The sequence below is a fragment of the Eretmochelys imbricata genome, chromosome 8 (assembly GCF_965152235.1).
Source record: "Eretmochelys imbricata isolate rEreImb1 chromosome 8, rEreImb1.hap1, whole genome shotgun sequence".
NCBI classification, from domain to species: Eukaryota; Metazoa; Chordata; order Testudines; family Cheloniidae; genus Eretmochelys; species Eretmochelys imbricata.
Window position 1 is genome coordinate 98,316,444 of NC_135579.1, and position 13,490 is coordinate 98,329,933.

Below are 13,490 nucleotides of genomic sequence, written 5' to 3' on the forward strand. Positions count from 1 at the left end.
TGGAAAATCAATATTCAGTAGATCTGTTCCTTTTTAATAGGTGTGTTTTACAATTATATAGTGGGCATAGTCTTTTGTTGAAGCATATTCCATCTCTGAAACAGAAACCCTTTCATATTCTAGAGGGTAGAATCTTATCATATGTGAACGTCAGTGTTCTTGTTTGTTGTAATAGGTAAGGAATAGCCCTGAAACAACAAATGCTGCTATTGGAGAAGAGAAAGAGACCCTGACTACAACTGTTAACAAAAAAGTGGGTTTGTACAGATGTAAAAACTGAATATAGTAAGAAATCTTTACATTGTTTGAGATGGATTATGTTCACTTCCAATCACTGAGTCGCCCCATGACCATAAAACACTTATTGTCATAACTTTGATTTCTATAGTTGCTTTTAATTTTGGGTATGAATGTATGGAAAACTTTTTTTTCATTTCATCTGGTATACTGAAGATTTCTGTTGACTGACTTTTCAGCTGTCCATCAGTGAATTAAGTAGAATTGTAATTGGTCTTTTAACTTTTAGTATCCTTATTTCTCTAAACTTCAAAAGGCAAACATTTTATCTAATTTTCTGCCTAAAACATTTCATACTTTTCCCCCTAGGAAGATCCATTTGCTACAGAATCTCATCCTCTGCCTGATCAAGTTACAGAAGCCAATTTAGACTTCTTCCAGTCTGACCCTTTTGTTGGCAGTAAGTAGATTTTTCTGTTAGCATGAATTTCCTGGAAGAGGGTTAGTTGTATTAATGTGTCTTAAAAACTAGTGTGTATTTGGACTGGAATTGAGTTTTGTAGTAGAAGAATGGTTTTCCATTGACTGCAGTTGTGATGGGGTCTCCGAAATCTACCGGTGCATTGTGAAGGTTTTAGTCCAAGCACCAGAAGAGGGTAGCCATTAGTGTCTCAAAAACTGAATGTGAGAGGAGAGGTTTGCTTTTGTAGTAGCCATGGCAACTGCTCCTTCATCAACACCTCTTCTGCCTCCTCCCAGAGAGAAGTTTTATGCTGATACCTGTTCTGCAGAGGCTGTCTTTCTGTGTTAAAGAGGAGGGCAGATTCAGTCTGCTCTATTTTATGGAAAGTTTGGGCCTAGTCCTGTAAATCTAACTCAAGGGAGTAGTAACTTGCACATTAGTCGGACTGCACTGGTCCTATTATTAAAAACTCAGGATTTTCCAATAGATGTTACTGCTATGATTTTGTATTCTAAGCAAATATGTAGGCAAATATTGTGGTATCTAAGCATTTACTATCAGTTACCACAGAGTCATCTTGGAGATCACCACTTTGACTATATTCCTACTACTAGGAAATAGTGGTAACAGTTATTTGTTGGCAAATGTTGACTTTAATGCCAGCTATTGTAGTCCCACTGAAGTCGATGGAAATACTCCGACTAGTAAGGGTTGCAAAATCCTTTGTAGCTTGCTAGGAATCTGCAACGAAGTGATCCTCAGTTGAAAGCATCTTTTTGCTAAAAGATTTCAGTGCTTTTTCCTTTTTTCATTACTTTTAAACAGGTGATCCTTTCAAGGATGACCCTTTTGGGAAAGTTGGTAAGTAGATACTAAAGCTCTTAAATTTAAATTTAATAGTTTGTAAATATCTAGTGTGAAGGACTAGCTGCCTCAAAGGATTGGTAATAGATTATGTAAAAACTTTCACATCTAAATCACTTGTGAATCTGAGCAAGACAGTAATGACCTGAAACAGCTACCATTTGCTTTGTGTTAAATATGTTTGGGCTCAGTAGTTTTAACTCAGTTATCCACATCAAATTAGCCCCATTAATACCGGCAGTAATTGGCCCTTGGATGTGAGTCTGCAGAAAGGCCAAGGACTGAATAGCAATGTACACCAAACTACTCTTTCACCATGAGAAATAGCCAGAGTTGGGTTTGAGGCACACTGATAGTGGTGTCAGTGACACTGTGCTGTCAGTGCCCGTTTAGTACCTGTCCTGTAGCTAATTGGGACTTTAATCTTGAGGGCTATCAATCCAGCACCTTTCTCTAGCACATCAAATTAGAATGATTGTGCAGACAGTGTCATTGCATTGCCAGACCCTGACCTAACTTAAAGGTGATTATTCTCAGTGGACTAAAGTCTCTAGATGATGATAGCATTTTTAGCAGTGGAAAACAGAGCCAGTTTGATCGTTATGATGACACATAAATTCTGAATTTTTAAATGTCACCATTTTTATATAACTTTATATGATACTATTTCAGTATAATAGGCTGGCTAATGCATTTGTTTCAACTTGTAGAGTTTTTTTGAAGTGCCTTTCTGCATGCTGTGTGATCCTGTCCAAACTCTGATGAACTGGAATAGTGTGATTCTAGATCTAACGTTTTTTGTAAGAATTGCCTGTCCATATGACTGTTTGCCAAGAGTTAGCACATCAAACAACTTTCCCTTCCTCTCTTAATGGGAGAAAATCCTAGGTTTGCTTTTACATGCTGGAATTTTGAGTAATTACAGTCAAGAATATAAGGATTCTCATTAGCAGGTAAGATTTCTAGAGGAAGTTGTTATGGAGTGCAGAATCAAAGGAATTTGGGAGCAATTGTTCAACTTGAAATGTTCCAACAATACTATCTCTTGATGCAACTTTTCTAATGTTGACAAATGATAAGTTCGGTAAAGCAGTGTTTCAATTTAGCTGAGAAATGCATTTAAAAGCAGTGCAGGCTATTGGAATGAGCTGCCCTCGGTCGCTTATCCTACTGAACATTTACACAGAGTCTTTATTCAATGAAGCATTACCCCTCATTTTCTGCCACCCTGTGAAGTTTTCAGCAACATACATTGTAGCATCTGTAAGGGTAAATTGTTAGTACTGTATGTGTGGTGTTGGCGTGTTGGGGCATAGCTCAAAGAGGGCTGAGTTAAATTTGCACGTACTTGTAATTTCTGGTTTTCCAAGTTTTAAATTTGTTTGTTTTTATTACGGTTTGTATGTTTATTACGGTAGTGGCTAAGGGCCAACCAAAAATTGGGCCCTATTGTGCTTGGCACTGCACAAACACAGAACAGCAGACAGTCCCTTCCCTAAAGAGCATACGATGTAAACAGATAAGACAGAGAAATGATCGGGGAGTGGGGTAGAACACAAAAGCAGAGTGACCAAGATGATGGGAGCAAGCGTCATGTTAGTGTCACCATTTAATGTTTTCAAGTTGGTATAAGTAGGAAGGGATAAGATAAATGGAAAGAAAAGTGTAGGGAGAGAGGACGCTGAAGGGAACTGAGGGAGGGCAGAGGATAAGAGGGGCATGTATGGAGTGAATCTAAGCGGGAGAGACTGTGAAGGAGAGAGAAGGGGAGAGGGTTGGAGCAAACAGCACATGGCAAAGAAAGTCCAGTAAAAACTGTAGCAAGTTTTCTGAATGTCTGAAGGTCCCTGCTTTGGCTGCCTCTGCAGCTGCCCTTAGCAGATGGATTGTGGTTTGTCCCTGCAGTTTTTCCTCAAGACCATATGGTGGGGGGAGGGACGGGAAAGGCACCACCTGGGTCCAAGTTTCCCCATAGTGTGTACAGGGGGAGGTGGAGATGTGCCTCTTCAGAGTTCTGGGTCTAGAGGGTACTTTGGGGAAAGACCTCTCCAGTTGGGCCCCATTTTACCCCTTGACTCCGAGTGCAGGAGTCACTGCTTTGGCTGGTTCTGTTACCTTAACTCTTCATTTCATGGTTTACAGATACTTAAATTAAACACTCTCCACATTCTGGAAGGGCACAAAGCACAACTGGGCAACCTTGAATTCCCTTGGTTTTAAAAAAATAATTCTTGGCAACCTGTGTACCCCAGCCCAGGTGTTTCCCTCTGCTGCCTCTGGCTCGCTGTGCCTCAGTTTCCCCATCTGTAAAAAGGGAATAATAGTACTGCCCTACCTCAGTGTTATGAGGATAAGCACATTAAAGAGTGTGAGGCAGTTAGATACCATGGTGATGGGACACCAGAGATGTACCTTTGATTGATTCATTCATTCATTCATTGGACATGGATGCAGGGATTTGGGGGGGCAGATCTGAAATCCCTCCAGCATCCCCCCTTCTGCATAGTACTGCTTCCCTCCTTTGAACTCCGCTCTTCCCTGGAGTGTTCCAGCATCCCTATTCTGACCACACCATATTTTCCCCAGCTGCTCAGACTCCCTTACCGCTGCTCTTACTTGTCCAACATTTCATCTATCAAGCCCATACACACGTCTCTGCTCCTTTGTGTCTGCCCTCCCACCCACACACCCCCCAGCTCCACCCTCTTCCTTATCACTGTGCACCTGGTAAGCTTGGAGGGGTTTTGGAGTGGTGGGGCTGTGTAACTATCCCACTGCGTAGGAAAGATAGGAAGTATAGAAAGAGACCACTCTGGTTTAACCAGGAGATCCTCAATGATCTAAACATCAAAAAAGAGTCCTACAAAAAGTGGAAACTAGGTCAAATTACAAAGGATGAATATGAACAAATAACAAAAGTATGTAGGGACAAAATTAGAAAGGCCAAGGCACAAAACGAGATCAAACTAGCTGGAGACATAAAGGTTAACAAGAAAACATTCTACAAATACATTAGAAGCAAGAGGAAGACCAAGGACAGGGTAGGCCCATTACTCAATGAGGGGGGGAAAAATAATAACACGAAAATGTGGAAATGGCAGAGGTGTGTAATGACATCTTCGCTTCAATTTTCACCAAGAAGGTTGCTGGTGACTGGACATCTAACAAAGCGAATGCCAGTGAAAATAAGGTAGGATCAGAAGAGGCTAAAATGGGGAAAGAACAAGTTAAAAATTACTCGGACAAATTAGATGTCTTCAAGTCACCAGGGCCTGATAAAATGCATCCTGGAATACTCCAGGAGCTGACTGAGGAGATATGAGCCATTAGCGATTATCTTTGAAAAGTCATGGGAGACTGGAGAGATTCCAGAAGACTGGAAAAGGGCAAATATAGTGCTAATCTATAAAAAGGGAAACAAGGACAACCCAGTGAATTACAGACCAGTCAGCATAACTTCTGTACCCGGAAAGATAATGGAGCAAATAATTAAGCAATCAATTTGCAAACGTCTAGAAGATAATAAGGTGATAAGTAACAGTCAGCATGGATTTGTCAAAAATAAATCATGTCAAACCAACCTGATAGCTTTGCGGTAGACGTGGTATATCTTGACTTTAGTAAAGCTTTTGATACGGTCTTGCATGACCTTCTCAAACAAACTAGGGAAATGCAACCTAGATGGAGCTACTACAAGGTAGGTGCAAAACTGGTTGGGAAAACCATTCCCAGAGAGTAATCATCAGTGGTTCAGAGTCATGCTGGATGGGCATAACGAGTGGAGTCCCACAGGGATCAGTTCTGGGTCCGGTTCTGTTCAATATCTTCATCTATGATTTAGATAATGGCATAGAGAGTACACTTATAAAGTTTGCGGGTGATACCAAGCTGGGAGGGGTTGCAGGTGCTTTGGTGGATAGGATTTAAAATTCAAAATGATCTGGACAAACTGGAGAAATGGTCTGAAGTAAATAGGATGAAATTCAAGAAGGACAAATGCAAAGTACTCCATTTAGGAAGGAACAATCAGTTACACACAAACAAAATGGGAAATGACTGCCTAGGGAGGTGTACTCTGGAAAGGGATCTGGAGGTCATGATTGACCACAAATCACATATGAGTCAACAGTGTAACGCTGTTGCAAAAAAAAGCGAACATCCTTCTGGGATGTATTAGCAGGGGAGTTGTAAGCATGACAAAAGAAGTAATTTTTTCCGCTCTACTCTGTGCTGATTAGGCCTCAACTGCAGTATTGTGTCCAGTTCTTGGTGCCACATTTCAGGAAGGATGTGAACAAATTGGAGATTAAAGGTCTAGAAAACATGACCTGTGAGGGAAGATTGAAAAAATTGGGTTTGTTTAGTCTGGAAAAGAGAAGACTGAGAGGGGACATAACAGTTTTCAAGTATGGAAAAGGTTGTTACAAGGAGGAGGAAGAAAAATTGTTTTTCTTAACCTCTGAGGATAGGACAAGAAGTAATGGGCTTAAATTGCAGTCGGGGAGGTTTAGGTTGGACATTAGGAAAAACTTCCTGTCAGGGCAATTAAATACTGGAATAAATTGCCTAGGGAGGTTGTGGAATCGCCATCATTTGAGATTAAGTGCAGGTTAGACAAACACCTGACAGGGATGGTCTAGATAATACTTAGTCCTGCCACACGTGCAGGGGACTGGACTAGATGACTTCTTGAGGTCCATTCCAGTTCTATGATTCTGTGATTCTATCAGATGGAAGCAGGCAAAGGCAGAAGAGTGAAGACTGAGTCCCTACCTCAACTCTGAGTCTAGTGTATGGGGAAGTCTATCCATCAGCTGTATAGGAGGCTCAGAGAGAGATGAAGTGGCCCCTTCATCTTAATGACATGTTCTCTGCTGAATGACAACGCCCCATAGAGATGAATACAGCCTGAAACAATATCTCTAAGATATGCGAACTACTCCAGTCATCTCAGTAGGTGTTCTCATTTCCTCCTTCCCCAGTATCCGTGGTTGCAAGCCTGGGCTACGCACCAAGCAGAGCTGTTCTCAGTAGTGAGTGCTTGGTGCATGCACAGAACATGCCTGTTCTCAGCTCCCCACCCAGAATGGCAGAGCCCCCAAGATCCTGGCTCACGTGGGGGTCAGGGAGAGGGGCTCATACCTGACGTGAAGAGCAGAGCCCCCTAGATCACAAACATGGGGTAGGAAGAGGAGCTCAGCCCTCCTCAAAGGGGTAAGGCTCCCCCAGATGCTGGCTTATATGGGGGTTCAGGAAGAGGCCCCCTGAAAAAAGTTAGACCCCTTCTAAAGTAGCTATATTATTCAGGCGTATTTCCCAAATAAATATAAAAATCACTTGACGGAGGCAGATATAGCAACATGCCTATAGATCATTCTCCTATTTCTGCCAAGGGTAGAGTTTACACTTACACACAGGTATAGCTCAGGGTGAGTGGCTACAATATGATCACTTGAGCCACTATTGTGAGAATGGGCTGACTTCAAACACTGTTGTTTCAGCAGAGCCGTAGTCTTGCTCCATGTAAACATTTAATTCCCTTTGGGTCCAGCTACTTTCCTAATTTTACCCTGACTAACTTCAGTATAACTCCCCAAAGGAGTAGTTGGGTGCTGTACACTAGTTGAGATAAATCCCAAGTGCCTGAGGGATCAGAGGATCATAATCATAGTTTGAGCCCCAGGTATGGACCAAAAAGTAGCTTTTTAGATTTTGTAAAATGATTTTTTGCGGCTTCTTTACCAAACCCCTGGCTGAATGGTCCCCAAATTTGGACCATTAACACTACCCCACACCCTTATGAGGCACAGCAAATTTCAAGACAATCTGAGTAAGCCTGTGGATTTTAGAGCACTTAGAAAACTCTGCCTTTAATCAGAAAGTGATGACCAACCTTAACTATAGAGGAGCTGGTGCTCTGCTGTAATATGAAGGAAGCTGTACAAAATTACATTTGTTCTTAAGACATCAGTCTAAAAAGAACTAGCAGGAGTATTTAAAAGAAATGTTCCTTAAACAGGTCCATTGTATTTTTTTTCCTTCAGATCCCTTTGGTGGTGATCCCTTCAAAGATTCAGATCCTTTTGCAGCTGACTCTTTTTTCAACCAATCCTCCACTGATCCTTTTTTGACTGCAGCGACTGACCCTTTCAGCACAACAGGCAACAGCAATAATCCCGCAGTAAGTTCGATGGGAGGAAAGGGGAGGGGTAGTAATAGTTTGTTCAAAATTAGATGACCTTGTATATTTGGATACACTCAAACACATGAGGTATTGGGTATTTTGGGTAGTACATGGATATTTTGCTGGTAAGTATTAATTTCCACTGGAAAATAGTTTAGTGTTTTTTTAACTCTGCACGTACAGCCCGCTGCTAAATGCTATTCCTAGTCAAATTTCTACTAGAAAATACAGACACTTCCCGGGTTAAGCAAATCCGATTTACACAAATCTGAGCTTATGGAAAAACTTCCGTAAGCTAGAAATAGGAGGGGCTGGTTTGTTTGGTTGGCTTTTGTTTTGTTTTGTTTTTTGCGTAATAGCCGGAGATACGTTTTCGACTTACACAAGGCATTCAGGAACGGAACGCTTGAGTAAGTCGGGGAGCGTCTGTAGAGGGTACTGGGAGAAGCATGTAAAATTATGATGTAAAATATTAAGATGTCATTCCTTAGTTCTACATTTTTTGGAAAATAATGCCCCTAAAAAATTAAATAAACTTTGCTAAAAATCCTGAAACAACACCTCTATTGCGAATTTCATTTAATTGAAACTGCTAGTTTAACTAAAGGTCACTTGTGTCCTTGGCATAGTCCACAACTCCATTCCTGTGTTGTGCAGGCAGCAGAAGCTCTCCTAAATTTTGTGGGAATGTCATGCCTCCTTCTATGGAGCTATAGGTACCTCATAGAACCAAAACTTTCAATTATTTAAAAGATTTTAAGTTTCTGCTTCCTGCCCACCAGAGTCATAAATCAGAGTTTTACAAGCAACATGGTCTAGTGGCTAGAGTTCCAGATTGGAGTCAAACTCTTGAGTTCTGTTCTCGAGGAAACATTAGTCAGGTGCTTTTAACAGACAGGAGTGGGAATGAGGAGATCTAGATTCTATTCCCATTTTTTGGCACAAACTTGCTGTATGATCTCTGTCATTTAACCTCTTTACAGATGAATGAACACAGGCAAAATGAAGAACATACATACATATTTTACTGTTAGAATGTTGTGATGCTTAGCCACTTATGCTTTCTCCATAAAGCCGCTATATGAATGTTAACATTTCATCTTACAAAATAAAAATTGACAGTGATAGCATTGATCAACAAACATATTTTGTCCTGAGGTGAAGCTCAATTTTTTGCTAGAGATGGGATTGGGGAATGTTGCTTTCTGCAACTTGAAAAATAATCGAAAATCTTCCTCAAAGGAATTTTCTCATTTTTAGACAGAAACACTGAAGAGCAATGATCCTTTTGCTCCTGGTGGAACAGCTATTCCTGCACCAAATGATCTAGGTAAAGAAGTGAGATTATATACATCCTTTTAATTGTTTTAATTTGTAATCCATTTTATTCTTTCTTAGTTTTCTAGGCTTTAATACTTACTTGATTATGAATTCACAGCAACATTAAATTATAGACTATTCCTAGCTACATTGTATCTAAAGCTGCTTCTTCAAGTAATTACATAGGTCTATTCCACTGTAGGTGTGTGCATCCCTCCTGCACAGTTGTCAGAGATTTTTCCATCAATGGTACCCCTCAGGGTACCACTGTGCCGAAGTATAAAGGATGGAGCCACGCCCAATGACTCTCAGTTCCTTCCTGCTGCCCATGACTGTTGGAGCTGCTGTCTTTGCATTTGCTAGTCCTATTCTCTTTAGTGTAAATAGCACCTGTTTTGTACATTTAGGTTAGTCCAGTCTCAGATACTGTCCAGTGTGGCCACTGTACAGTCCACCTTTGATGCACTGTGACCTCTGATCAATATGGTGAAATCTACCCTGTCTTCTGTTCAGAGAACAGGATTTAATGGGGCTGTCCTGGATTCTACAAAGGCCAAAGCTTTCCTGCTGGGGTTGAGATTCTAACAATGTGTGTGTTTGCTTTAGATACAAAGACATGTCCTGTCACTAGAGTACAAAAGTGCCTCAAGTTTCAAGAATACATGGCAGTGTGCACTTAGGTGTGCAGCATACCAGGCTGCACTTCAAAGAGACAGAGTTGTTCATCTTACTGTATTCACTGGGCTGTCATCATATGAAGATGGTGATTCAATTGCCTACTCAGGTCCCGTCCTCCTTGGACGGGTGGACAGAACCTTTGAACGTTTGCATGAGGGTCCCCACTGCTTCTCTGCAAGAGACACCCTAGTCATGGATGTGTTAGGCTCTAGACTGGGGAGCTCACTTAAGTTCTTTATAGACACAAGGTCTTTGTTCTGTGCAAGATCTAAAGATCTAGATGTCAGGGAGCTTCAGGCCATCCATTTGGATTTTATGCTTATCTAGGGTCAGGGCTCACAGACAACACAGCAGCCATGTTCTATGGAAGCAAACAAGGGAGGGACAGGTTGACGAAATTATGTCAAGAGGCGATTCTGCTTTGGAATTTCTGCACTGCCAGTTCCATCAACTGGAAGCTGTTTACCTTCTAGGGGTTCAGAATGCTCTGGTAGATGACCTAAGCTGGTCATTCACAAGTCACCATGAGTGGTCTCTTCATCCAGATGTAACCAGGTCCATTTTCCAGCTGTGGGGGACTCCCCAAATGGACCTATTTGCAACAAAAGCAAACAAAAAATCATCTTTTTTTGTTCTGGAGTGTGCCACAGCCTGGGTATGTTGACAGATGCCTTCCTGCTACCCTGGTTGAAGGGCCTGCTGTATTCCCTCCCTCCAATTCTGCTCCTGTCCAAAGTCTTGTTCAAAGTCAAACACAGTTATTCTAAGGGAGTGCAGAAGTCATTCTAAATAGTAGAAAGCCTTCAATTTAGGATTACTTATTTTGCACAACGAAAAAAATTCTCCATTTGTTCCAGACAGAAATGTATTTCCCCGGCTTGGGCTCCTATTCAGCATACAGTGACTATCTCTTGTTTCCACAACAAGAGGGGTTAGCTGTTAGTTCCATCAGAATCCACCAAGCAGTTATCACATCTTTCCACTCTCCTGTGCATAACCACTCGCTTTTTTCCATTCCAATGTCTATTGGGTTTCTGAAGGATTTGGACAGATTATATCTAGAGGCACATGGCCTAGTCCCCCTGTGGAACTTAAATTTAGCTCTAGCAAATGTGATGGCTCTCTCCCCCTCCCCCCTGCCAAGCTGCTGGCTACCTGTTGTGTTACACCTTTCTATGAAGGTGGCGTTTTTTGGTTGCTATTACCTTGGGCAGGAGAGTGGGGAATTGCTAGCCTTAGTATCAGAAATTCCTTATACAGCCTTTAGAGATAAGGTTTACCTTCGACTTCACATGATCTTGACTTAAGTGGCTTCCAGTTTTCATATTAACCAAACAATTTGTGTACTTTCTTTCCAAAGTCTCATTCAAATAAAAGTAAAGACAAGCTTCATACTCCAGATGTTAGAAAAGCTTTGGCTTTGTACCTTTATTGGACTCTGCCATTTAGGTTTTCCACTCAACTCTTAATAGTGTTTGCAGACAAACTACAGGCCCATCCAGAGTCCTCCCAAAGGATCTCTGCTTGGATTTCCAGCTGTATTTGTTTATGCTACTGATTGGCTTATGTTGCACCGCCAAGTAGAGTGTTGGCCCATTCAACTGGGTCTCAGGCAGCTTCCATAGCCTTTCTGGCACATATGCCCATATTAGACATTTGTAAGGTGGCAAATTGGTCATCAATCCATACTTTTCCCTCTCACTATGCCATCTCTCATCCATCCAGAGTGAGTGCCAGATTTGGAAGGGTTGTCCTGCAATCTCTGTTCAAGTCGACTGAGTCCATCTCCAGTTTGAACTGCTTTCTGAGTCACCTATAGTGGAAAGAACATGTGCAATCATGCGAAGAAGGAATGGTTACTAATTTTTTCAGTAACTGTTGCTCTTTTAGATGTGTTGCACATGTCCATTCCACTACGCTCCCTCCTTCCCCTCTCTATCAGAGGGTATCCAGTTGGAAGGAACTGAGGAGGGTTCGGGCAGCTCTGCCCATTATGCCTGTGCACAGTGGTGAAAGGCAGCAGAGCGGTCTCAGAGGGGAAAATCTCCATCAGCTGTGCACAGGGCACACTCACTCCAACAGTGGAATGGACATGTGCAACACATCTCTGAGAACAACACTTACAATAAAAAGTTAGTAACAGTTTCTTGTCTAAGTGTGCTAGAAAAGGTATAAATGTATGAACTTCCCTTTAAACAGTGTCATCAGCTGCATGTAAATGCACACAGGCTTTGTGAAGACCTTACTCCGTCCTAGCACGTTAACAGCTCAGATATCTCGATCGAAGAGTTTTGGTACTTGGAGCAGTACATTTGCCGAGCAGTACATTTGCCAAGCAGAACACATCTTTTGATGCACTGGTCTATTTTTTTAAGCAATGTGAGGAAATATCCCTGTATTATAATGAGAGAGACTAGAATAAAATAGCTTTGCTTCATCAAATTATTCTAAGCATTGGTGAACACTGATGCTGCTTTGCTTGTCTGTAACTCTCTCTCATATGGGGTTCTTACAGAGGAATATAAAGTATTGTATGCTATAGGTGTGGGGATCAGCACAAGTACAATATGGAGGAGGAGGATTATTAAAATTATATATATATATATATATATATATATATATATATATATAAAAAAAAATAAAATATACACACAGGAATGATTTTACATCACTGGTCTGTCCAGTTTAACTGCAGCCAGGTGCACTTTTCTGGGAAGCACATAAGGGAGGGTATTAAAAAGAAATGTTAAATCTTACGCAGCTTTCGAACAGCCACACTTGCCCAGACTGTTTCAAAGCACCTACTTGTGAAAAGGAGACTGTTGAATTAGAGAATCCAAAGGGATAGGGAGATTCAAGGTGAATAATAGTGAGGGGGTTGCATTTTATTCACACAAAAAAGTCACTGGAAGCTTGCTTTTTTACAAAAATTCTAAACTTACTATCTCTTTTCTGTGTTAAAATATTTTGCTGCAAAATGTTCAGGGCTTAGGTTATTGATGCTATAGTTTTGAGTATTTCCATTGATAGACTTGGATTCTGCTTTCTCTGCATAGAAAACTGGAGTATCGCAGTGCTATTTCCTGAAAAAACTGTCTGTCCAGAGGAATGAGTATTTATTCCATATTGGTAAATAGCATTTGCTATTTTTATGAAAGTACAAATATTTCTACTGAAACAACTCTAGCAATAAAAGCATTCACCTTTTTAAAAAATATTTTATTTGAAATAGTTACAGAAATATTAAATATACTATTTGTGGAGCTTTTTAAATGGTTATACAATTTGGGAAATCCAGTTGGGACTAAACATGGCGCGTGTCTTTCATGTTGTTTTTGTCATTGAAACACAATGTAACATTTGGCTTTTCTGTACTGTTCTGTTTGTTCTCTGCTTATTTTAGCTACAGATCCCTTTTCCTCTCTATTTGGAAACGAGTCATTTGGAAGCAGTTTTGCTGACTTTAGCACACTGTCAAAGGTAATCTGAAATGATTAACGTATGTGGAAAAGGCATAAAATGCTGCAGTAACTGAAACACAAAGAAGATCTAGTGTTTTCAGTTATAGAACTGTTCAACTGGTATTCTGTTTTTACTCTCCAATAAAAATTGACAAAGGTTGATTTTTTCTGAAAGGGGTTCGAACAGTAATGTGCCCTGCAATACTCCTGTGATTAATGCTGTTGGAAACATTTTATTGTAGCAGTTCAAATTGTTGCAACTTTAAAAATAATTTTTTTTCTA

General features: G+C 40.8%; 1 protein-coding gene across 3 annotated transcripts in view; it reads left to right on the top strand.

Moving 5' to 3' along the window:
* Positions 1 to 13,490, top strand: part of EPS15 (epidermal growth factor receptor pathway substrate 15) — a 110,297-nt gene that overhangs the window by 83,464 nt on the left and 13,343 nt on the right. For 2 of the 3 annotated variants that reach the window (XM_077823468.1, XM_077823470.1), the window contains exons 17-22: positions 176 to 253; positions 607 to 697; positions 1,526 to 1,561; positions 7,609 to 7,745; positions 9,009 to 9,078; positions 13,150 to 13,226. In XM_077823468.1, coding sequence (XP_077679594.1) covers positions 176 to 253; positions 607 to 697; positions 1,526 to 1,561; positions 7,609 to 7,745; positions 9,009 to 9,078; positions 13,150 to 13,226 — 489 coding nt within the window. The remainder of the gene's footprint in view (positions 1 to 175; positions 254 to 606; positions 698 to 1,525; positions 1,562 to 7,608; positions 7,746 to 9,008; positions 9,079 to 13,149; positions 13,227 to 13,490) is intronic. The other variant, XM_077823469.1, reaches the window with a different exon arrangement.